Source organism: Ammodytes marinus (assembly GCF_949987685.1).
Source record: "Ammodytes marinus genome assembly, chromosome: 2".
In the NCBI taxonomy this organism is placed as follows: domain Eukaryota; kingdom Metazoa; phylum Chordata; class Actinopteri; order Uranoscopiformes; family Ammodytidae; genus Ammodytes; species Ammodytes marinus.
Window position 1 is genome coordinate 24,312,749 of NC_137231.1, and position 24,042 is coordinate 24,336,790.

At 38.8% G+C, this 24,042-nt stretch overlaps 5 protein-coding genes across 5 annotated transcripts in view; 4 read left to right on the forward strand and 1 right to left on the reverse strand.

Annotated features, from left to right (window-relative positions):
- The window catches only part of msh3 (mutS homolog 3 (E. coli)), a 49,324-nt gene extending 41,722 nt beyond the window's left edge, over nt 1-7,602 (reverse strand). Inside the window, exons 1-8 of the mRNA XM_080039042.1 lie at nt 7,400-7,602; nt 6,835-6,952; nt 4,785-5,068; nt 3,750-3,959; nt 3,162-3,278; nt 2,964-3,081; nt 2,710-2,849; nt 2,068-2,234 (exon numbers count right to left, since the gene is read on the reverse strand). Of these exons, the coding sequence (XP_079895168.1) occupies nt 2,068-2,234; nt 2,710-2,849; nt 2,964-3,081; nt 3,162-3,278; nt 3,750-3,959; nt 4,785-5,068; nt 6,835-6,952; nt 7,400-7,540 (1,295 nt within the window). The 5' untranslated portion in view covers nt 7,541-7,602. The remainder of the gene's footprint in view (nt 1-2,067; nt 2,235-2,709; nt 2,850-2,963; nt 3,082-3,161; nt 3,279-3,749; nt 3,960-4,784; nt 5,069-6,834; nt 6,953-7,399) is intronic.
- A 1,746-nt stretch (nt 7,603-9,348) lies between these two features.
- LOC307261475 (uncharacterized protein) lies at nt 9,349-11,765 on the forward strand. Its single transcript, XM_080042029.1, has 3 exons — nt 9,349-9,460; nt 10,994-11,101; nt 11,471-11,765. The coding sequence occupies exons 1-3, from the start codon at nt 9,418-9,420 to the stop codon at nt 11,623-11,625; spliced, it is 306 nt and encodes a 101-aa protein (XP_079898155.1). The 5' UTR covers nt 9,349-9,417; the 3' UTR covers nt 11,626-11,765.
- A 615-nt stretch (nt 11,766-12,380) lies between these two features.
- On the forward strand, nt 12,381-13,569 carry LOC307261506 (uncharacterized protein). The gene is made up of 3 exons (XM_080042063.1): nt 12,381-12,490; nt 12,798-12,905; nt 13,275-13,569. Exons 1-3 carry the CDS (start codon nt 12,445-12,447, stop codon nt 13,427-13,429), a joined length of 309 nt encoding a protein of 102 aa, XP_079898189.1. The 5' UTR covers nt 12,381-12,444; the 3' UTR covers nt 13,430-13,569.
- Nucleotides 13,570-14,184: 615 nt separating this feature from the next.
- LOC307261496 (uncharacterized protein) lies at nt 14,185-15,297 on the forward strand. Its single transcript, XM_080042052.1, has 3 exons — nt 14,185-14,294; nt 14,602-14,709; nt 15,080-15,297. Exons 1-3 carry the CDS (start codon nt 14,249-14,251, stop codon nt 15,232-15,234), a joined length of 309 nt encoding a protein of 102 aa, XP_079898178.1. The 5' UTR covers nt 14,185-14,248; the 3' UTR covers nt 15,235-15,297.
- A 635-nt stretch (nt 15,298-15,932) lies between these two features.
- On the forward strand, nt 15,933-23,979 carry LOC307262554 (uncharacterized protein). The gene is made up of 5 exons (XM_080043478.1): nt 15,933-16,097; nt 16,794-16,895; nt 19,178-19,217; nt 23,430-23,528; nt 23,649-23,979. The coding sequence occupies exons 2-5, from the start codon at nt 16,839-16,841 to the stop codon at nt 23,813-23,815; spliced, it is 363 nt and encodes a 120-aa protein (XP_079899604.1). The 5' UTR covers nt 15,933-16,097; nt 16,794-16,838; the 3' UTR covers nt 23,816-23,979.
- Nucleotides 23,980-24,042: the final 63 nt, after the last annotated feature.

Sequence of the window (24,042 nt, forward strand, 5' to 3'; positions counted from 1 at the left end):
GAGTGTTTTTTAAATGGGTTGTAGCGAATTAACTGTAATGTTAAGTGTCAATGCTGGCCTGGTATTCATTAAAAAATTCCATTTTAGAATAATGTATTCACTTTAAATGCCATTCTTCTCAATCCGATTAATCGTGACTGAAGGAGAAAAATACAATTTGCCTAGAACAATTAATTGGGAGTTCGCAAATATCGGTGACCTGCAATGCGCCTGGCATAACTGAGTGTTATCCGCAAATATGAATTTGATCCATTTTCTGTCTGAGCTGAACAGACACAGCTGCCCTGTATTTATATGATACAGGCGGCAAATTGAGAAGGACCTTTTCTCTGATGAGCACACTGTTCAAACTCAATAATTGGACTGGCCTTTTACAGGCCCATCCCTGCTATGATCACTCAATGCGCGCAGATTAAAGAAAAGGGGAAAGTGTAAGGACAAGGAAAGAAAAGGAATGAAGACAAGTGAACCACATTTTCAAGGATCAAACTGAAACTGAGATGGGATGGAAAATTTTTTATTTTTTTTTGAAAATGAGACAAAAGAGGCAGAGTATTGCAGACATGTCTCCCGTTTATCCAAGCTTCCCCTTCTAATCAAATCCACTCCACTCCCTCCCACTGCCTCGTTTCATTTTCAGAGCATAATGCAATCACACGCAGCCTCCAAAGGAACCCGTCCCCACTGCTGGGAGCACGCTGGGCGCAGACTGTCGGCAAAGACGAGCCGAATGGCAGCACGATGGGAGGCAACAGGTTTCTGGAAAGCATCAGTTGTACGTCACTGTCGCTGGCCGCATCGCACTGTTGTCATTTGAACAACAAAGGGACTGTTTAACTCTTTTTCATCTTGTGAATATGCAGCAGCCTTTGTCAATTTAACGGAGGTCTGCTTTTGCATCAGAGGCTCGGTTGAAGCTTGTTAATCTGAGATTGAAGTTGACGAATCGCCGGTGTACCTTGTGTGCTAAGGCTGGAGCCGATAATGATTTTACTGCTGCTAAAATTCTGTAATCGTTTGAATTAATGGTTTTACCTTGACGGTGAATACTCAGTGCTCAGAGGACAGGCTCACATTGTTTCAAGTATGTCTTAAAGCAACAGTATGGTGCAAAAATGAACATTAAAGTAGGTTTTCACTTGCTGTCATAATTCATTTGGTTCTTACTGGTAAATGAATGAACCCCCTCTAATATGCTTTCAATATTAGTGATAGGGGACAAAATCCTTTGTCATTATCCTGTGGGAAAATGTATCGCAAATTGTATCTGAGGGTAATACTAAGCCTCAGAGGTCTCAGTTAGACAAATCAAGGCATTACCTTTGTGTTTCCCTATTGAGTTGCAGTGGAAGAATAGGAATATAAAGTGGGGACATTTTGTATTAAGATGGGTGTAACCTGGGAAGACATACACTTGAGACTGAGAGCAAGAGACTGTGGTATTTAACCCCATCAATTACTTTAAAAATATATATATTTTGAGTTTAATCAGGAGGAAATATTACAGCAAGCAAAACCTGTTGCACTGTTAATAGGGGCTATTGTTGAATATTGTTTTAAGACTGACTTGAATTCCCTTTATTTTAACACCTCAAATAGTTAAACTTCAGAGTAATATTTAAAGTGTTAAACCTTCACTTCATTGCAGGCTTTTCTTTCATGATGATGTTGATAATATAAGTCTTATTAACTTTAACATTTATAAATGATTTACATGTTTGACCAATGAAGTGAGCTCAAAACAGGATCCTACAAATAATTTTCTTTGTAAAATAAGTATTATAAAAACATCAGTTTAGGGGAAAATGCAATCAATTAACTTTTAAATTAATACGCCATGGTTTGCTCCTGAGGGCCATTATCATTTAACCTCTAATTGGGCACACATTGATTTTCTCATCAAGACAAACCAACCGTCTACCTGCTAGTGGAAATCTACCTGCTAGCCCTTAGAATGAAACACACAAAACACATCGATTAGCAGCACAGTTCAACACCTCGGTATGATGATACTGCTGTGTAGTAAGTGGGTACAGACCGCCCCCTAGTGCCCTGAAGGCAGATTACCTGGCATTGGCAATGCTGTGTAGCAGTCTGCTGGTTGGTTCTGAGAGGTTGGAGGGGACCAGGATCTCCACAGGGTTGATCTTTAGGACGCGATTCTCCAGCTCAGAGCGAGACTGACCCTCTGGGAAACAGTCCAGTAACACGTCCCCTGTGCTGGGCTGAACCGCCTGCACGCACAAACACATGCATGACACGAATGCATACATAAGTGGGGGAAATCCCAAAGAAAACATGTAGCGTTATTGTTCTGTATTTCAGGATCACTTAGGTTGTGTATCAGTAGCAATATTATGTTGCTCATAGGATACGGACTCAATGTGATTTTTTTATTTATATATAAAATGTGAATCGTTTAATTTCATGTGGAGATGCTTTTTCTTCTAAATCAGATTATGTCAAAGAAGTGCAGATTGTGCTCAGAGTGTACCTTTTGCTGAAGCTGTTTGTTATTGTGTATAATACTTCCTTCTGACAATTATCTCTCCTCATCATGGATTTAATAACCAGATGGGAAAATATCAGTTTTTTTGGCTGATGCAGTGGATTAAATACATGACATATCAAATGTATATTTTGTCAGGGTAGTGATATTGTTGTAACTACCCATCCCTTCACCACAGATTAGATAATGACAAGACTCACCACCAGCCCGACAATAAGCTGCTTCTTCAGTTTATCCCAGTTCTCACTGACACACAGCAGGAAGCTGTCAGGAGGGTCTGACACCACGTCACCACAGGCCCCCTCCTCCACATCTCCCAAACTGCAGACCGGGTTTACATCTTTAAATAAAACTGTCAAGGACACTACTTTAGACATAGAGAGGAAAGGCTGGTTTAAGGACAATCAAAACACGTACACACACATAGACAGATAGGCATTGTCTGTAAGGATACCCTCTCCCACCAAAGTGGACTTGGTGTACAGAGCACTGAGATGACGAGTGAACAGAGCGTTCTTATTGGCCCCTGAAGCCTTGATGGCGGACGTCTCTGTCTGCTTGACCACACCAACCTAGAAATGAAAGCCAGTGATGTAGTGATGACAGACGACATGCCTAGGAACAACTTTTATATGCAGGCTAGATTTTGTACCTTGTGCCCGTGGGACACCAGCCGTCTGACGTGAACGAACAAACGGTGTGTGGGGATGCTGCACGTCATGAAGTTATGATCCAGATGACAGAAGATGTTCAGCTCCTTTGCAGCAATCTGTTCACACGTACACGCACACACACACACACACACACACACACACACACACACACACACACACACACACACACACACACAATCACACACACACACACACACACAGACACACACACACACACACACACACACACACACACACACACACACACACACACACACACACACACACACACACACACACACACACACACACACACACACACACACACACACACACACACACACACACACACACACATAACTGAGGCTGGTTTGAGTGATCAGTTTATTTCTAGAGTTTGAATTCTAACAAATTTCTGACAAGCTATCTTTAATCCAATTTTGTTTTAAAAGAGGTATCTATACAATTTAAAAGCATTATTTAAATCCCTGAACTCCAATGTACCTGATACATGTTGGATTGATACTCTTACTTAAGATACTTAATTTCTCTCTATATCATCAACACAGGTGCTTTTCAGTTCTCACCTCTGCATCCTCTCCAAAGAACCTGTACTTGTAACCACACTCCACAGCCAACAACGCATCCTTATGCAGCTGTTTCAGCTGGATGACCTGCTGTTCCAGAGGAGTGTATGTGCTCTTAGAGCGTCTGCTGGGGGCGCTAGAGTCTGATGGAGGACTCAGCTCTGCACCCCTTCCCCTTCCTGGCTTGGCAAACTCAGATAAACGGAAACCCTGCAAATGAAAAAGAAAATAACATAACGGTATTTTCAGTGGCAAAAGTTCCAAAATTAAAGTTTTGAGTTCCTTTTTTGAACTCGTACACAAGAAAAAGACACCTTCACTTCCTCAAGTTCAATTGCTTCACTTCTTTTTCTTTTTCTTGTCATGCAAAACAATTACTGAACATTGAGCATTCGTAATCGATGAGATTCTTAGTTCCCAAACTCTCCCATGCAATGCTTAAAAAAGTAAAAACAGACATCACTCTGTATTTTCAGTGGCAGCAGTTCCAAAATTAAAGTTTTCAGTTTTTCCAACTCATATATGAGAAAAAGACACCTTCACTTCCTGGTATGAGTTAAATTGCTTCAGTTCTATTTTAGTTCTTCTTTTCTTGTCATGCAAAATAATTACTGAACAGAATCAGTCATTGGCGGTGACTTCTTGGTTCTCAAACTCTCTCATGCGATGCTTTACAAAATGTATAAAGAAAATCATGTGGCAAAATAACAGAAATGCTAAGACAGAAGACACAATGGTGCAAAGTTAAAATAAAGGAACACAATTAAACAAACTGTTTAGTAGAATAGAAAAGTATACTGGGGTAAACTAATGCAGTAGTAAAACAGTTAGTACAGTAGTAGCTTAGATGGATTTCCAATAAACAACATAAAGTGTACAAGTGTGGTGTACCGTGTTAGTAAAGTGACAATTTTCTATTTATATTCTTGACTTTGCTGTACTTGCTTTTTACTTTTACAAATTGTGCTGCCTTGCTCATTGGCTTTTCATGCAGGGCAGATGGTTGCCATTATGAGGGCATTCATAAACATGTACCTGTTTGGTAGTTGCCGGCCCTGAACTCTCCTTTTCTTTGACCTCTGTCTCTTCTTCCTCATGCTCTTCCTCTTCGTGCCGGAGTCTGTATTCATTGTTGTGTTGTTCTGTAATGTCGCGGGGAGGCAAAGCGATATTACTGGTTGCTCCAACAGTCCCCTTTACTTCCCTCTGAGTGTCACTGTGTCCTACACAAGGCTCGGCCGAACAGGTGAAACCTCTCAGCTTCTCCAAGGTGGAGGAGCAGAGGCCGCCCGCTCCTCTGCTCGGTGTTAGCGTCGTCTCTAAAGAGAGAAGAAATGAATTACAGTTAAAGATCTCCTATTATAGGGGAGAACGGGGTAAGTAGGCACACTTTTTACTCTAGTGAGAATTGCTCATCACCAAAACATCTGTCAATAGCCATTCCTACATTAAATTGAAGCTTAAGGTGTTGGCTAAAAATGTGTGTCTCTCTTTTTTTCCAACTTATTGTAATGAAGAAGTAATTTACCATCAAAGACACTCTGACACATTGTGACAACCAACCCCATCAAGGGGTCGGTTGTCACACACTATGGGGTTGTTTGTCACAATGTTATCTTAATGGGAAAAATCTTAAAAAGAAGGCAAGGAGGCAGGACCAAATTTGAATGTTTAATTGCATTGTCAAGTTGACAAATAGGCCTACATAACGTTCTGTAGCCTTGGCAGCTGGTCTAGTTTGGGATGCACTGGGTTGTTTTGATTTTGTTGCCCTTTTTTCTTTTGCTTGCTAGCTGCCTTTTCCTGCTCTATTATTTCCTTCTCTGGGGTGTCAGTGAGGATACAGCTTGACAATTTCTTTCGTTATTGGGTTCCTTTTCTGGCTGCAGCCTTGAGATAACATGTGACAACCAACCCCCCAAAAAATTTGACGACCAACCCCAACTTGAATTTCTTGCTAGCATCAAGGCCAACAACCATCTGACAACTAATTAGCTTGCTAACCACAATCTAAACTATAGTTTACCCTTCACACTTTCTGAGGGTAACAAGTGTTTTGTTATAAACCCATTGTGTAAAAGCCTAGAAGAAAAATACTGAGAAGCAAAATATTTGGAATTTGACATGAAAAACACAAAACATCCTCTCACCTGAAATGCAGCAGTCTAACTCCAAGGAAGTCTATGTATGTGACCTCTGATCCCAATTCTGGACCTTTTTTATATCAACATTTCAGAGCTAGCGCGCTCTGGTGGCGAGATATAACGAATGTGACATCCAACCCATGTGACAAATTACCCCGTTCTCCCCTACTACTTTTCTGGTCTTAATTTCTTGTTAAAAACTGCTATAGAGCAACCTGACACGAATCACATCACAAAAAACCATGTAGATTTTCGGGAAACTCTTCCTCTCATCTGAGTGCGCACTGCAGTCTCTCTCAACAGTCAGCTTTGTGCTTCTCCGCTCCCTCCCCCCCTCCTGCAAAACCCCACTCCGTTGTGATTGGTTACCTTCCTTCCAGAACACTTTCAGTGGCGCGAGGCAGACTTGAGCAGGAAGGTGGGGGCATGTTGCAGCATTACCTTACATGGAAACATCCGCTTGTGTGACGAAAAGAATGTCCGGAAATTCTGAACCACTTTGAACACGTGACTTCTCGACTGGCTGCCCTAGTGTTTAGTGCTCTGTACAGACACCCCAGACGGTCAGCAGGGAATACGTCTTAATGCATGTATGTCATTATTTGATACGCTAGTATGGTTAAACATGACTATAAATCATTATAACAACGTTTATATGTCATAAAAGTCAAAAAATATCATAGGTCCTCTTTAAGGAATGATTATTAGGCATTATAGAAAATCAGTCACATATTTCAATATTTGGGATAATATCTTTTTCCCAGACCAAAGTCCTGTCGTCAAAATGCATCATGTGCAGCTCCCTCTCGTATACCTCACACAGCGCTCAAATCAACATTAATGCACAACACAATCTGAAGCTTTCTGAAGATGGAAGTGGGTAAGGCGTGGGTCACCTGCAGGGAGGGTTGATTGAAAAGAAAAGTATGGATATCCCTCACCTTTAGCGCTCTGACAGGGAGCAGGCTCACACTCCAAATCCACCACCTGCTGCTCTTGTAGAGAGAGCTTGGCTCGTTTTGATGGCAATCCAACATCATCATCAGAGGAAAGCTTCTGCTGCAGGACAGAGAGGCAGGCTCAGTTGAAATATCTTCAGACATCACTTGAAGACATATCTTTTTAAACATCTCACAATGTTCATGCTGCAGATGGAATTGCACATGCTGCGTTTATACTTTATAAAAAGTGTTTATACTTTTAACAGTTTTCATTAAATACATTTCTAATTTATTGATCTTTTAAATGCTTACTTTGGAATAAGCACGGTTTCACCTGTTTGCTTTAATACAATGTTTCCCGCTTATATTTTTCTAAATGGAAAGGACTTTGACCTGCATGTGTGTGTGTGTGTGTGTGTGTGTGTGTGTGTGTGTGTGTGTGTGTGTGTGTGTGTGTGTGTGTGTGTGTGTGTGTGTGTGTGTGTGTGCGTGTGTGCGTGCGTGCGTGCGTGCGTGCGTGCGTGCGTGTGTGTGTGTGTGTGTGATCAGAGAAGCACAGTCTCACCTTTCCTCTTGAAGGCTGCAGCTCAGCAGGATTTCGGTTAATCCCAGTTTGAGTGTTGGAGCCCTTGCAGCTGCTCAGTCCACCAAAGTACCTGCTGATGGACGTCTGACCGGTGCAGGACTTTTTCAGAGACTTCGGCATGTTTATAATTTGCCCTCACATTAGAGAAGTTGAATAGTGCATTGAGAGACAAGTGCTGTCGGGCTGGGGCTGGCCGGCTTTTCAAAACATAGCGGCGCATGTGCTGAGATCACACTGGCGCGTAAATGACGTAGTTTGCTACAAGCCAATCAGAACATGAGAGCGTTTCCAGGTACAGTTTTCAAAATAAAACCAATGATAACCACAATATTTCGCCTTTTTTCGCCTTTTTTTTTAAATAAGATTTTCTGAGACTATATTTAGGTTATTATTACGTCTAAAATTGCCACCACTGAAGTAAAACGGATAAGATGTGTGAAGAGTTTTGATGCATCCTTACTTTTTTTTGTTTGTCTTTTTAATTATCTTATTTTTTATTCATTTATCAAGCAGGCTATGTGTTTTATTTTGCATCTTTCATTTGTTATAATGGCTTCCTACCCCTGTGTTCACTCAATTTCTATTTTTATGTAAAGCCCATGTAATTTGTACAAAGCCCCTTCAGCTGCATTTGTTGTATCAAATGTGTTTTATATAATAATAATATTTTATACCAAACACAATTATTGTTATATATAATAATAATATTCAATTTGATTCAAACAACTTTACTTATCCCACTAGGGGCAATTGGTTATTATCAGCAGCTTGTTTTACATACAGAACACGTCACACAATAATAATAATAATAATAATAATAATAATAATAATAATAATAATAATAATAATAATAATAATAATAATAATAATAATAATTATTATTATTATTATTATTATTATTATTATTATTATTATTATTATTATTATTATTATTATTATTATACCAAACAACCGTGCATACATTTAATGAGCACATGTAGGATTTGGGGCATAGTTTATTACTCTGTGGATCAGCTAAAATGAATAACAATATTATTTTATTTATATAATAATTATTATTATCGTAATAAAACTGCCTAATATTATCTGGTAGTCATACTCAAGTGCAGGGTTTAAGCACTTTTTATTTTATACTTGTCATGTCATGCATTATCACGTTATTGTGTGACACTAAGGATAAAGGCCTATTGGGAAACTTACTAAATTGCTAAAGGTAGCTGTTTTGAAACAATGAAGAGATGATATAGCATTATTACAATATGATGTAGCCTTTTATAAAAATTCTAAATATTCTAAAACACATGCCTGATTGAGTTTAGACAAAAACATGTTCTCGATAAGAGATGGAAGTTAAATGGTTGCTTGTCATACAATGGAGAATTCTATTTGCGCGTGTCTCTTATTATTCTAATATATAATCTTTATACATTTTTGCACCATGCCTAGATGATGTCACTGTCTGGTTGAATGGTTAAGGGTTGGCAAATGGATCAGCAGATATAAGGTCCCTTAGCAACAAAGTTTTCCATTTCGCTTGAACTTCCCTATTTCATATCCTAAGCTTTGTTAGGATATACAAATGTTCAAGTTTGCATATGTTCTCTGGTCTGATCAACAATCTGATCAACAAATCTGATCAAATCTTGATCTTCCCTATTTCACCCCCCTTTCATGTTTGTTCTGAGCTTTGTTTGTTAGGTTGACGAGAAAATGATCCAAGTAGGCCTAAGTGTCTGTTTTGCTGATTTACAAAATGTATTTTGAGAAAAAAGAAAAAGGAAGCGAAAGTCTTCTTCTGATTTCGAAAGATGACCTAACGCTATATCAGGGATAATGAAGAAACTTTAGGGCAATGTTATTCAGGTCAGACTCGGGAGGAAGCTTTGTTAGGATATGCAAATGTTCAAGGGAGTGCTGAAAGAGGAAAGCTTCTCTCCAGTTTTACTCTCTCTCTCTCTCTGGTCTGATCAACAATCTGTATTTTCTCACTGTTCACAATGCAGCTTGGAGCTCTGATCCTGTTTATGACTCTTTCTACAGGTAAGAACCGCTTTAAAGTTCGGACTGGACACTGAATGAACATAGTGACTTAAAGAAAAATAATTGTGTTGACATTTAAATAGGCTATGGGATAATTAACGGGGCACTCTCAGGAAATAAAGACCGCAAGTGTTGGCCTATAAGCACAACGCGCAACGGAGGAAACTTGTTCACCTTGAAGATCATTAGGTCTCCTATTTCTCGAGAGTGACCCGTTCGCTATAGCCTACACTAGCCCACAGATAGTAACTAAATTAGCCTAATTCATTTATTGAAGCAAAAAATGGTACAATTATAGCTAGTCCGCTATAGGCAACGGTTGGAACTTCCTCCATCGCAACGGTAACTTGCCTACATAACTTTCAGGCTTTTCTAAAAACGGAAAAAGTGTCAGGCAGTTAAAGGAATATTTTGAGGAAAATGCTTGTTCTGCAGCTGAGAGGATTTATACTAGGATCATGGGACCGATCTGATCCAATATCGGTATCGGGTCTGATATGGCTGCAGTCTGCTTATCAGATATCGGTCTGATATAAAAAAAAAAAAAAATTATTTGAACTATGATAGAAATGTTTATTTTAAGAGCATAGCTATGTAATATAGCACACATTCAAAATAATTTAGCAATTAAGAAGTAGAATTCTGATGTTTTTCTGTATTCAAACCGTTCAAAGCAGGTTAGATACATATATCCTATACAATGTTTAAGACTGTGCATTTTTGTATATTCTTTGCTCTTTTGAATTAGAATTGTTGTGTTGCTTAAGCCTTCCTAACCTTAAATATAACAACACCACCGAAAAATTAAATTTGTAATAATTATGATATCGGACAGTATCGGTATCGGCCAAAATCCAGAACCCAAATATCGGAATCGGATCATACTGAATCGGTGCATCTCTAATTCATACCACTCTCGTGTCTTTCTGTAAAGTAGCCTAGCTTTTAAAACATCCACAACAGGAACTCAGTCAGTGCGTTTCCATGGGACAACTAGATTGGATTAGGACATATAATAATATATTAATAATACATTTTATTTATATAGCGAACTTGCCACTCGAACGGAGCGCGTCACTTGTCTGAGTATACATGGCCTTTCAGAGAATCGGAAAAATGGCCGGAGCATGGCTGACTCCGCTATGCAAGGTGGCGCTGTAGCCCTTTCAACAAGTAGTTATAGAGCCACGTCAGGTTCCCTTCCGGCAACAACCCTTCTATTTATTACGTCGTCTCCCCAGCAGGGATTCCGAGCAAGCGCAGAACGCAAACTCCGATGTGTAATATGCAATCCTGTTTACATGCAGATAGAATGCCGACCCTGAACGAGTTATCTAGGTGTTCTTATCCGACTTTGCTTGTCCGTTAATGTGCCGATTTGTGTGCGAATTCGATCGGATAAAGGTGTTTACATGCATTTTACAAGTCCTGTTGAAGTCTTATTAGTTTATTTACCCAATTATGAGTCTGCATGTAAACGCACTGACTGTGGAATGCATGTGTTGAACTAATGTTTCCTTTGTCTCTTTATAGCATGTGGATTAAGATGCTACACATGTACAGCCGCATACCCTAAATCCTGCACAGACACCAAATCATGTACTGTCATCTTCAACCGTTGTTTCTCTCTCAGAGTAGAGGGTGAGTTGTTCTTTAACAAATCGTTTCAAAAGCTAATATTGAAAATTCTCAGCACATCAATCAATCGAAATCTGATGCAGTATGTGGCTGTGTTGAATGCCTGCATGGTTGCAATTATGTGTTTCATGTTTTGTAAACTGTTTTTTTTTTTTTAAGATATTTTTTGGGCATTTTTATGCTTTATTGATAGTGCAGAGAGACAGAGGTGAAATGGGGCAGAGAGGGGAGTGACATGCAGAGAACGACCGCGGGTGGGAATCGAACCCGGGTCTGCTGCTGGGCCTGGCCCGGGAGGGGGACACCTTACCAACTGAGCTAAAGGCGCCCCCTGTAAACTGGTTTGTGAGAGTTTCCCATTGTCCTTTGCAGGTGTTGATGCGGTTACCAAGGGCTGCCAAACCAGCGTATTATGTGGAGGAGCCATGGCTTGCTGTGAAGGGGACCTGTGTAACAACGCTATACCAACTGGTCCCAGTGTCTTCCTCCTGCTGCTATGCTCAACCATCATCACACTCTATCTCTGAGCTCTCAGATTCTGTTGTGATGTTGCACTTTTTTTCTGACCCAATGTGTACAGCAAACAAAGAATAAACAACTTTTAAATATTTATCTCCTCTTCAAAAACTCTGTTTCTATATGTAATTAAAGTATTCTTACATTTAGATTTATATATAACTCTACTCTGACTGGTTTGAAATATAGATTAGATTAACTAGTGCTGAAGAAAAAAATAACGAAGACAAAGGAACCAGGCACAATTAAAGTGGTGAGGTGTAGACGTGTAGAAAGATGCAGTCCTTTCCCAGTTCTGTGCTCTAAGGAATGCAAATGCTGCATTGGCATCAATTAATAATACACAATATCCAGACAGAAATTATCTTAAAGCAATGTATAACCTTGCATGGTAAAAAGATTTGAAGTCTTGATGACAATTCGAGAGCATGTATCGTGCAGCCCTTGTGGGTTACTGCAGTAACTATTCCTCCCTATGTTTAAAACTTATATAATGGTTATGTAAAGAACGCATATGTGTGCCTCTCTATTGAGCTCCAACTGGGCTAAGCTCACGTAAATCTGTCAGACTTTGTTTTTTTGTAGAGTTCTGGCCCCTTTTATTTCCTGACACGTGATGAGATGTGACATAGTAATATTGATGAACAGGGTGTGCCTCTGAAAGCTAGTGTTTCCAGGGTGTCCCTGGCCTGACATAAAGAGCTGACTTAAGCCCACATGGGAGGAGGATGTGAGGGCAAACATGTTTGAATACAAGAATGAGTTGGGAGTATAAAAGGTATCATCCTCTCGCACTGTTGATCTACTGTCTGTTTTAATTTCCTCTCCCGATGCAGCTTTTTGGAGTTCTGGTTCTGTTTGTAACTCTGTCCACAGGTAAGAACAGCTCATGTCTCATGTAGGCTGCTTTGGCCTTACAGTGTGACACAAAGAAAATAAAGCTATTAAAAGTTAGTCTAGTAGGAAAAAGGAAAAAGGTGGAGGCGTCCTAAAATAGAGTATTATTACAGTTTTTATTTAAATAGTTTTTTATAATGAATACATTTTTATATTCATTTTTTTAATTTTTGTGTACAGGCCTACTTTATTTTTCACATTGTGATACACCAAGGTGACACTCGACTCATGTCAAAGTACTCTGGATTGGGCATACACAATTAATGTTTCCTTTGTCTCTTTATAGCATGTGGATTAAGATGCTACACATGTACAGCCGCATACCCTAAATCCTGCACAGACACCAAATCATGTACTGTCATCTTCAACCGTTGTTTCTCTCTCAGAGTAGAGGGTGAGTTGTTCTTTAACAAATCGTTTCAAAAGCTAATATTGAAAATTCTCAGCACATCAATCAATCGAAATCTGATGCAGTATGTGGCTGTGTTGAATGCCTGCATGGTTGCAATTATGTGTTTCATGTTTTGTAAACTGTTTTTTTTTTTTTAAGATATTTTTTGGGCATTTTTATGCTTTATTGATAGTGCAGAGAGACAGAGGTGAAATGGGGCAGAGAGGGGAGTGACATGCAGAGAACGACCGCGGGTGGGAATCGAACCCGGGTCTGCTGCTGGGCCTGGCCCGGGAGGGGGACACCTTACCAACTGAGCTAAAGGCGCCCCCTGTAAACTGGTTTGTGAGAGTTTCCCATTGTCCTTTGCAGGTGTTGATGCGGTTACCAAGGGCTGCCAAACCAGCGTATTATGTGGAGGAGCCATGGCTTGCTGTGAAGGGGACCTGTGTAACAACGCTATACCAACTGGTCCCAGTGTCTTCCTCCTGCTGCTATGCTCAACCATCATCACACTCTATCTCTGAGCTCTCAGATTCTGTTGTGATGTTGCACTTTTTTTCTGACCCAATGTGTACAGCAAACAAAGAATAAACAACTTTTAAATATTTATCTCCTCTTCAAAAACTCTGTTTCTATATGTAATTAAAGTATTCTTACATTTAGATTTATATATAACTCTACTCTGACTGGTTTGAAATATAGATTAGATTAACTAGTGCTGAAGAAAAAAATAACGAAGACAAAGGAACCAGGCACAATTAAAGTGGTGAGGTGTAGACGTGTAGAAAGATGCAGTCCTTTCCCAGTTCTGTGCTCTAAGGAATGCAAATGCTGCATTGGCATCAATTAATAATACACAATATCCAGACAGAAATTATCTTAAAGCAATGTATAACCTTGCATGGTAAAAAGATTTGAAGTCTTGATGACAATTCGAGAGCATGTATCGTGCAGCCCTTGTGGGTTACTGCAGTAACTATTCCTCCCTATGTTTAAAACTTATATAATGGTTATGTAAAGAACGCATATGTGTGCCTCTCTATTGAGCTCCAACTGGGCTAAGCTCACGTAAATCTGTCAGACTTTGTTTTTTTGTAGAGTTCTGGCCCCTTTTATTTCCTGACACGTGATGAGATGTGACATAGTAATATTGATGAACAGGGTGTGCCTCTGAAAGCTAGTGTTTCCAGGGTGTCCCTGGCCTGACATAAAGAGCTGACTTAAGCCCACATGGGAGGAGGATGTGAGGGCAAACATGTTTGAATACAAGAATGAGTTGGGAGTATAAAAGGTATCATCCTCTCGCACTGTTGATCTACTGTCTGTTTTAATTTCCTCTCCCGATGCAGCTTTTTGGAGTTCTGGTTCTGTTTGTAACTCTGTCCACAGGTAAGAACAGCTCATGTCTCATGTAGGCTGCTTTGGCCTTACAGTGTGACACAAAGAAAATAAAGCTATTAAAAGTTAGTCTAGTAGGAAAAAGGAAAAAGGTGGAGGCGTCCTAAAATAGAGTATTATTACAGTTTTTATTTAAATAGTTTTTTATAATGAATACATTTTTATATTCATTTTTTTAATTTTTGTGTACAGGCCTACTTTATTTTTCACATTGTGATACACCAAGGTGACACTCGACTCATGTCAAAGTACTCTGGATTGGGCATACACAATTAATGTTTCCTTTGTCTCTTTATAGCATGTGGATTAAGATGCTACACATGTACAGCCGCATACCCTAAATCCTGCACAGACACCAAATCATGTACTGTCATCTTCAACCGTTGTTTCTCTCTCAGAGTAGAGGGTGAGTTGTTCTTTAACAAATCGTTTCAAAAGCTAATATTGAAAATTCTCAGCACATCAATCAATCGAAATCTGATGCAGTATGTGGCTGTGTAGAATGCCTGCATGGTTGCAATTATGTGTTTCATGTTTTGTAAACTGTTTTTTTTTTTTTTAAGATATTTTTTGGGCATTTTTATGCTTTATTGATAGTGCAGAGAGACAGAGGTGAAATGGGGCAGAGAGGGGAGTGACATGCAGAGAACGACCGCGGGTGGGAATCGAACCCGGGTCTGCTGCTGGGCCTGGCCCGGGAGGGGGACACCTTACCAACTGAGCTAAAGGCGCCCCCTGTAAACTGGTTTGTGAGAGTTTCCCATTGTCCTTTGCAGGTGTTGATGCGGTTACCAAGGGCTGCCAAACCAGCGTATTATGTGGAGGAGCCATGGCTTGCTGTGAAGGGGACCTGTGTAACAACGCTATACCAACTGGTCCCAGTGTCTTCCTCCTGCTGCTATGCTCAACCATCATCACACTCTATCTCTGAGCTCTCAGATTCTGTTGTGATGTTGCACTTTTTTTCTGACCCAATGTGTACAGCAAACAAAGAATAAACAACTTTTAAATATTTATCTCCTCTTCAAAAACTCTGTTTCTATATGTAATTAAAGTATTCTTACATTTAGATTTATATATAACTCTACTCTGACTGGTTTGAAATATAGATTAGATTAACTAGTGCTGAAGAAAAAAATAACGAAGACAAAGGAACCAGGCACAATTAAAGTGGTGAGGTGTAGACGTGTATAAAGATGCAGTCCTTTCCCAGTTCTGTGCTCTAAGGAATGCAAATGCTGCATTGGCATCAATTAATAATACACAATATCCAGACAGAAGTTATCTTAAAGCAATGTATAACCTTGCATGGTAAAAAGATTTGAAGTCTTGATGACAATTCGAGAGCATGTATCGTGCAGCCCTTGTGGGTTACTGCAGTAACTATTCCTCCCTATGTTTAAAACTTATATAATGGTTATGTAAAGAACGCATATGTGCCTCTCTATTGAGCTCCAACTGGGCTAAGCTCACGTAAATCTGTCAGACTTTGTTTTTTTGTAGAGTTCTGGCCCCTTTTATTTCCTGACACGTGATGAGATGTGACATAGTAATATTGATGAACAGGGTGTGCCTCTGAAAGCTAGTGTTTCCAGGGTGTCCCTGGCCTGACATAAAGAGCTGACTTAAGCCCACATGGGAGGAGGATGTGAGGGCAAACATGTTTGAATACAAGAATGAGTTGGGAGTATAAAAGGTATCATCCTCTCGCACTGTTGATCTACTGTCTGTTTTAATTTCCTCTCCCGATGCAGCTTTTTGGAGTTCTGGTTCTGTTTGTAACTCTGTCCACAGGTAAGAACAGCTCATGTCTCATGTAGGCTGCTTTGGCCTTACAGTGTGACACAAAGAAAATAAAGCTATTAAAAGTTAGTCTAGTAGGAAAAAGGAAAAAGGTGGAGGCGTCCTAAAATAGAGTATTATTACAGTTTTTATTTAAATAGTTTTTTATAATGAATACATTTTTATATTAATTTTTTTAATTTTTGTGTACAGGCCTACTTTATTTTTCACATTGTGATACACCAAGGTGACACTCGACTCATGTCAAAGTACTCTGGATTGGGCATACACAATTAGGCAAGTAAAAATATAATAAAATATAGCAAAGCACAGCGAGACAATAAAAACAAATATTATCTTTAAATAAATACATTCATTCATACATTATTGTTAAAGGAATAGTTCAACATTTAGAATTTTAAGCTTTTTGCCTCACTCTCCAATTCAAGAAAAGGCGACAGAAACCGTTCCTGTAACTGAACTTGCATTTTTGTGCGACCCATGTGCAAAGGTCGCTCTTCCAGGTTAGCTTATGTCAAACACTGGTAGTCAAGGGGAGGTCAAAAGAAAAACTTTACAACTTCACCTAACACTCCTGTGTGCTTGTCGGGACTTGAATATTTAACAAGTTAAAATATTTCTCCTGTGTTAAGTTCTCGGACTGAAGACTGTTTAAGCTTACAATTGCTATTTTGTATTTGCCTACAGCTTGTGGCATCACGTGCTACATTTGTGTAGGCAAAGGACCCTGTAATGAAACTAGGAAATGCCATGAAGTTTACGACAGTTGTCTTTCCTCAGCTGTGGGCGGTAAGTTGTTCCTCCACGGTAGAATAATAATTATCGTTCAAGCAGGGTTTGAGCTCATGTGTGATTTTACTGAATGCCTGGTGGCTTTTGTTGTTGTTGAAACTTCCATGATGTTTTGCAGATATCAAGGTCAAGGACTGCGTGCACAGTAGTGCATGTCCAAGCTCTTTATCATGCTGCGACACGGACTTGTGCAATAGCGCCTCACCCACTGTTTCAACTGTCCTCATGCTGCTGGTATCCTCAGCCATCATCACACTCTTTCTCTGAGGCTCTGAAACAGCTACATTATTACTCATCAATATTTTCCTTACTTTCTTAACCCAATTTGTACCACTAACAAAGAATAAATAAATGTTCAATATTTTAAAGTTGAGAATGACTGCAGCTCAAAAATGATTGTAAATTTTAAAAAAATATATATGATCGATCATTAAATTGTTTAACTCTTTGCTTTCCGCATTTCACATCACTATTTACAGCAACAAATAGCTTTATTATGAATCCCGAATTAAAAAAGGTTAATGACAAAGAAAATAAAAGGACATAAAATATTAAGTGGATTCTGAGGATTAATTAAGTAGACCAGCAGATGTTAAGATTTGGGACCTCTTGCTTTGATGCCTTTGCCTTTTCACAAATATCACCACAAAGTGCAGAAGTGTAAAGCACTGAAGGGTCACCAACCATACATTGTCACCACTTCAGACATCTTTTAAACACTTTTCCTGAAACTAAAGCTTAATTCCTCCAAACACAAAACTGAAAGTTAGGCTTACCATTTTGTCAGAATTCCAAAATCTCTTACAGAATATAACTTACAGAGGATCAGTTCAACACTAGTGGGAAACATTTAAAACACTACCATTAATACAGAGGTGTGAAAGTTGTTTCCATTTTCTACTGTTAATTTTTAGTTATTTATTGATTTTTCCACAATAGGTTGCACGTTTATGGAACATACAGTATAAAGACTGTTTCCATTGTGTGATACAACACTGTGAATATATCAAACAATCGTTGTACCAGGATACAATGCAGATTTGTCTATCTTATGAGCTCCAACTTGGCTAAATGCACAATGCAGTTTCTAACAGTTTCTTTTTTTTTCTTAAAAAAAAAAAAGTTTACCTTGTGGCTTCATTTATTCCCTGATACATGATGAGACTTGACTGAGAAATATTTCAAAACAGGGTGTGTCTTATGAAGGCTGGTGTGTTCAGGGTTAAAAAGCATACCTAATAATTTTTGCTATGAGTTTAGCTAAAAATATGCGTGATAAAATGTCTGGTTCAAGTCCAAACAATGCAACCGTGATTGAAGATCAGAAGTCTGGAGTCTTGTTGTTAATCCACAAGCGTTAAGCTATCAGAGTTGTGTGCATCTATATTGTTTGGGTTTAAAACGTAGAGTGGTTAACGTTTAATAAACACATGAAAGGTGACTACTAGGGGATTGGAAAATAACTATTCATGTCTTTCTGAAACCTTGGTGAAACTAGAACTAGGCTATACTGTGAAAATCTACCATACCATTTTTTCATTAATTGTGATTTTGAACTTGTATAAAGATTGAAAAATACACATGTTGTGGTAGCAATCAATTCAGATATTTTTGCTGCTGCTAAAGATGTTTTCATTTGACTTTAAGTTATGGTATTTATTTTAGTCTACTTAAATGTTTCTGGCATTGTGAGCTCTTTTTAGCTCAGATGTACATGTTCACATTATATTAGGGGAGCCAATGTATCCAATCCGATGTTACCTTCAATTTTTATTGTTAATTTTTAGAGACTGTTATTTCTAGATTCTTGTGGTTCCTAGGAAGTCAAATAAAGATGTCTCCAGTTTTTTCTGTTAGATTTAATGAAATCTATCGTAGGTCAAATTCAGCAATGTGTTTTAGCCTCAAATCCTGCCTTCCGATTGGGATTCTGCCAGTAGTATGGCTTTATCTTTGCAAAAAGCACTGATATATTACAGAGTATTAGTATGAAATCCCAAATGCATTTGAGGTGTTTGACGCTGGCATTTTGAAGTAGGCCTATTGTAATAAATGGCTGAACATGCACCAAAAGTTTTTTTGCAGCACAGCTCACTGCGGACAACAGAATGTACCGTTACAGGAGACAGGAGGGGGCTGTGTAAGGAAAACGTAACAGTCAGGTTTCAAAACAAAAACGAGAACTGGGACTATAAAAGGTATGCTCTGTAAGTGTTGATCCTGCAGTTCTCCTCTCACACTGTTGATCAACTATCTGTTAATTTCCTCTCACGATGCAGCTTTTTGGAGTTCTGGTTCTGTTTGTGACTCTGTCCACAGGTAAGAACCGCTCAGGCTCCTTTGGCCTAACAGTGTGACATTAAGAAAATAAAAGTGATTAGAGTGTAAAAGTTATCTTGTACACAAAAAGTGGAGGCATCTGAAGTGTGCGTAGTTTTTATTTTAGTTTTTATTAAATGGAAAAAAAATCTGTTTAAACTGATGTTGTGTTGTGTGAAAATTTGAAAAACAAGGAGACACAGGTTTGTAATATCTTAAACCATGTGTGACATTATTCTGTTTTTGTCTACAGTCTTTGTCTTGTGGATTGAAGTGCTATAGTTGTATGAGCACCGACACCTGTTAAGATTAAACCATAACATGCCAAATTGGTTTGGACCGTTGTTTTTCAGTCGTTGTCGGTGGTAAGTTTTTCTTCATTGGAATAATAATATTTATCCATCAAGCAGGGTTTGAGCTCATGAGTGATTGTACTGAATGCATAGTGGCTTTTGTCATCGTTGAAACCTCCATATTGTTTTGCAGATCTCAAGACCAAGGGTGCATGCCCCATATGACAGGGGTTGACACTAAAGTTTCAAATGCACTTGCCCATGGGGCAAGTACAGGTAATGTTTTACTTGCCCGAATGTTGTGTTCACTTGCCCAAAAAAAAACAAAAAAACTGTTAAACAATGATATATACAGTATAGGCTAATTGAATTATACATTTATTATACACAGCGATCTCTTATCTCTTAAATGCAAACACTGCTTACTAGTCTCATCCTGATAAAACGAACAACAATTCATATAAGCCTATACATCATGACATCACACACTACACCAAGCGCTTGGTCCTGCTGCAGCATCGTGAAAGGGCCTCTTTTTGCCATGCACCTTGCCCAGGGGCTCAGAAAACTCAGTCTAGCTCAGAGTCAAGCTGAATGTTAGCTTCCACAGAAAAATGTTACTTATTTAAAACAGTCACATTGTGCCAAAAAGTGATCATGTTAAAGCTATTGCCCAGTTATACTGTAAGTAAGGAGGGGGATCATTCATTTCTATTCATATTGATACCATTATAAAGACTCCACAATCCAAATATTTATCGATACCTTTCTATTATTTTGTTTAAAGAGAACTGGTATTATTGCTTTAATTGCTTACAAGATGAGCAGAGCTCAGGATAGGACTTTAAGCAGGTCATAATTCCATATTTAGGCCTACTATTTAGTTTATATTGCTGGGAAAACAAGTTTTTTACCCAAACTGTAGGCTATTATTCAAGCTTCCCGCGAAAAACTAAAATTTCTTATTTTCTTGATGTTACATTTGAACACATCATGATGTCATTTTATTGACCTTTGCCTAATAATCATTTTACTGAGCCGACCTGAACACATCACATTTGAACCGTTTGCGATTTTTTTTAGCCAACTACTTCTTATCCTGCGGATTTAAAAACTATCCGATTTTTTAACTGCGGGACTTGCTACGGAGTCTCTCGTTTGTTGATCACCGCTGCATTGAATGAATGATGAGACGGTGCGGAGCCCGTCTGCAGCGGCAGCGGCTCAGCAGACAAGAGTTTTTTTATTTTTTTTGGAGACGGAGCGGGTTGAAGGAGTTTCTTCAAGACAGTCGAAGGTAGAACACTTTTACAGTCCATGATGCGGTCCAGTGATGGAATAATACACTGAAGTAGGCCTAATTAGATGAAGATGACCCGACTCGATATTTAAAATTACATAATGTGACCTAGCCTACTGGACTCCATAGCGGTATCGATAAGCTCAAACGTTATTGATTTCTGGGTTTTGAATATAGCGGAACCAGGTCCGTAGGATAGAGCCGGTTTTCGGAACGTAGACAGCGAAACTGCGCGCACACAGGCTGTGTGTGTGTGTAGTGTGTGTGTGTGTGTGTGTGTGTGTGTGTGTGTGTGTGTGTGTGTGAGAGAGAGAGATAGAGAGATCGAGTGCGAAAGAGCGACCGTGATGCTGCTGGCTGTCGCGCGCAGCTACTCAATTGCGAATATAGCCGATCTATTTTGTGTGAGTTAGCGGGAAAAATAAATGTTTTGCAGACTGTAAAACACATGAATACATAGCCTAGACTACAGACAAACCCTCTAAAATCCACTTGCCCGTCCGGGCAACCAAGAAGCAATCTCAACTTGCCCAAACATTATTTTCAGTTGCCCCGGGAAAGCGGGCAACCGTTAGTGTCAACCACTGCCATATGACATGTGCAGGCGCTTCAACATGCTACAACATGCTGGTGCAATAGCGCCACACCCACTGGTTCAACTGTCCTCATGCTGCTGGTATCCTCAGCCATCATCACACTCTTTCTCTGAGGCTCTGGAGCACCTACAGCTTATCAATACTTTCCTTACTATCTTAACCCACTTTGTACCACTAACAAAGAATAAACAAATGTTCAATATGTTAAAATTGAGAATGACTGCAGTTCAAAAATGGTTGTCAATAAAAAAAACAATATGATTGATAATTAAATTGTTTAATTCTTTCCTTTCCGTATTTCACATCACTATTAACAGCAACAAATAACTTTATTATGAATCCTGAATTAAAAGGGTTAATGACAAAGAAAATAAAAGGACATAAAATATGAGTAATCATTGAATTACATTGTTTAGTTGTTGATTCGGGGGGTTAATTAAGTAGACCTGAGATGATAAAAATTGATTCTTTCCAGCAAAACAATACACAAAACTGTCATGTGTAATGTAACTGACTGAAGCATTTAAAACACTACCAACAAAGGTGTTGAAGTTTAATTTCTCCTTTTTTCATTTTTAGTTATTTCTTTCTTTTTTCCACAATAGGTTGCATGTTTACTAAACATACAGTATAAATACTGTTGCCATTGTGAGATACATCACTGAATATTTCACACAATATGTGTACCAGGATACAACGCACATTTGACTAATCTAATGAGCTCCAACTGGGCTAAACCCACAACACAGCTTCCCAGAGTCAGACTGTTACCTCATAGCATTTTTCTTTTGTAGAGTTCTGAGGCCTGTTTTATTCCCTGAAACATGAAACATGAGACATGACTCAGAAAGATTCGTAAAAAAAGGTGTGGCTTTTTTAAGGCTATTGTTTCCAGGGTGAAATAGCATACCAAAAGGCATAATTTGTTTCGCAATAATACATGTGTTAGAATTTCTGGTTTGATTCCAAACAATGCAACTGTGATTGAAGATCAGGAGCCTGAAGTTTTGTTGTTAATACATAAGTGTTAAGCTATCAGAGTTGTGTAAAAGTTACATCTTGTTTGGGTTTACAACGTAGATAATCTTCAAAGTGGTTCATGTTTAATAAACACATGATAGGTCACTACTAGGTGATTTGGAATAGAACCATCCATGTATTCCTCGTAGACTTGGTGAAACTAGAACAACTATTGTAAAAATTTACCATATTAACTATTTGTATATCACTTGAATTCGAACGTGTACAAAGGTTGAGACATAACTGTGAAATGTCACATGCCGCTAAAGATGATTTACACATTATTTAAAGTTATGGTAGTATAGTCTGTTTCAATGTCTCCGATATTATGGGCTCACTTGAGGGTAACATGCTCACATGGGAGTAGGCCGTTAGAGCAAACCGGTTTGAATATAATAATGAGTTGGGAGTATAAAAGGTATGCTCCTTTCCCACTCTTGATCTACTGTCTGTTTAAATTTCCTCTCACGATGCAGCTTTTTGGAGTTCTGGTCCTGTTTGTGACCCTGTCCACAGGTAAGAACAGTTCATATCTCATTTAGGCTGCTTTGGCCTGACAATGTGACACAAAGAAATAAAACGTATTAATGTGCAAAACTTAGTCTAGTAGGAAAAAGGTGGAGGCATCCTTAAAATAAAGTGGTGTGTATTTTTAACAAATTAATTAATATATTTGAATAAATATAGTTAAAGATTTGTTTTGAAAAGGGAAGGAAATATGTTTCTAACAGTTGCCAGATTTAAAAAAATATATAGATCTTGCAATTTATCAGCTCTGTAGTGTAAACATTTCTCCCGGGTCAGGTTCTCGGACAGGAAAACATCTGTAAATCGCAGGAGGAGATTAGCAGAAATGTTTTTGCTATGATAGTCTCCATGAAATAGGAAACACAGCATGGAAAAAAAATACTGTTCAAACTGATGTTGTGTTGTGTAAAAAAACAAGTAGACAGGTTTGGAGTGTCTTAAACCATGAGTGACACTATTCTGTATTTGCCTACAGCTTGTGGATTGAAGTGCTATATTTGTACGAGCACCAGCCCTTGTAATCAAATGACCTGCCCTAATGGTGTCGACCGTTGTTTTGCCTCAGAAATTGGCGGTAAGTTGTTTCTCAACGGAATAACAATATTAATCCAGGGTTTGAACGCATGTGTGATTGTACCGAATGCCTTGTGGCTTTTGTTATTGTTATTGTTGAAACTTCCATAATGTGTTGCAGATATCACAATCAAGGGGTGCATGCTCAGTAGTGCATGTTCAGTACCTTCAAGCAACCCATTGTCTTCAACATGCTGCGACACGGACTTGTGCAATAGCGCCTCACCCACTGGTTCAACTGTCCTCATGCTGCTGGTATCCTCAGCCATCATCACACTCTTTCTCTGAGGCTCTGAAACAGCTACATTATTACTCATCAATATTTTCCTTTCTTTCTTAACCCAATTTGTACCACTAACAAAGAATAAATAAATGTTCAATATGTTAAAGTTGAGAATGACTGCAGCTAAATAATGGTTGTAAATAAAAAAAAACAATATGATCGCTCATTAAATTCTTTGCATGTAAAATTCTTTGCTTTCCTCATTTCACATCACTATTTACAGCAACAAATA

What these genes read in the sequence shown, in the direction of transcription:
- LOC307261475 (XM_080042029.1), top strand. Translation starts at nt 9,418, where the DNA reads ATGCAGCTTGGAGCTCTGATCCTGTTTATGACTCTTTCTACAG. An exon ending in GTTTATGACTCTTTCTACAG is followed by an intron (nt 9,461 to 10,993) that starts GTAAGAACCGCT and finishes GTCTCTTTATAG; the next exon opens with CATGTGGATTAAGATGCTAC. An exon ending in TTTCTCTCTCAGAGTAGAGG is followed by an intron (nt 11,102 to 11,470) that starts GTGAGTTGTTCT and finishes TGTCCTTTGCAG; the next exon opens with GTGTTGATGCGGTTACCAAG.
- LOC307261506 (XM_080042063.1), top strand. Translation starts at nt 12,445, where the DNA reads ATGCAGCTTTTTGGAGTTCTGGTTCTGTTTGTAACTCTGTCCACAG. An exon ending in GTTTGTAACTCTGTCCACAG is followed by an intron (nt 12,491 to 12,797) that starts GTAAGAACAGCT and finishes GTCTCTTTATAG; the next exon opens with CATGTGGATTAAGATGCTAC. An exon ending in TTTCTCTCTCAGAGTAGAGG is followed by an intron (nt 12,906 to 13,274) that starts GTGAGTTGTTCT and finishes TGTCCTTTGCAG; the next exon opens with GTGTTGATGCGGTTACCAAG.
- LOC307261496 (XM_080042052.1), top strand. Translation starts at nt 14,249, where the DNA reads ATGCAGCTTTTTGGAGTTCTGGTTCTGTTTGTAACTCTGTCCACAG. An exon ending in GTTTGTAACTCTGTCCACAG is followed by an intron (nt 14,295 to 14,601) that starts GTAAGAACAGCT and finishes GTCTCTTTATAG; the next exon opens with CATGTGGATTAAGATGCTAC. An exon ending in TTTCTCTCTCAGAGTAGAGG is followed by an intron (nt 14,710 to 15,079) that starts GTGAGTTGTTCT and finishes TGTCCTTTGCAG; the next exon opens with GTGTTGATGCGGTTACCAAG.
- LOC307262554 (XM_080043478.1), top strand. Translation starts at nt 16,839, where the DNA reads ATGAAACTAGGAAATGCCATGAAGTTTACGACAGTTGTCTTTCCTCAG. An exon ending in GTTTGTGACTCTGTCCACAG is followed by an intron (nt 19,218 to 23,429) that starts GTAAGAACCGCT and finishes ATTTGCCTACAG; the next exon opens with CTTGTGGATTGAAGTGCTAT. An exon ending in TTTTGCCTCAGAAATTGGCG is followed by an intron (nt 23,529 to 23,648) that starts GTAAGTTGTTTC and finishes AATGTGTTGCAG; the next exon opens with ATATCACAATCAAGGGGTGC.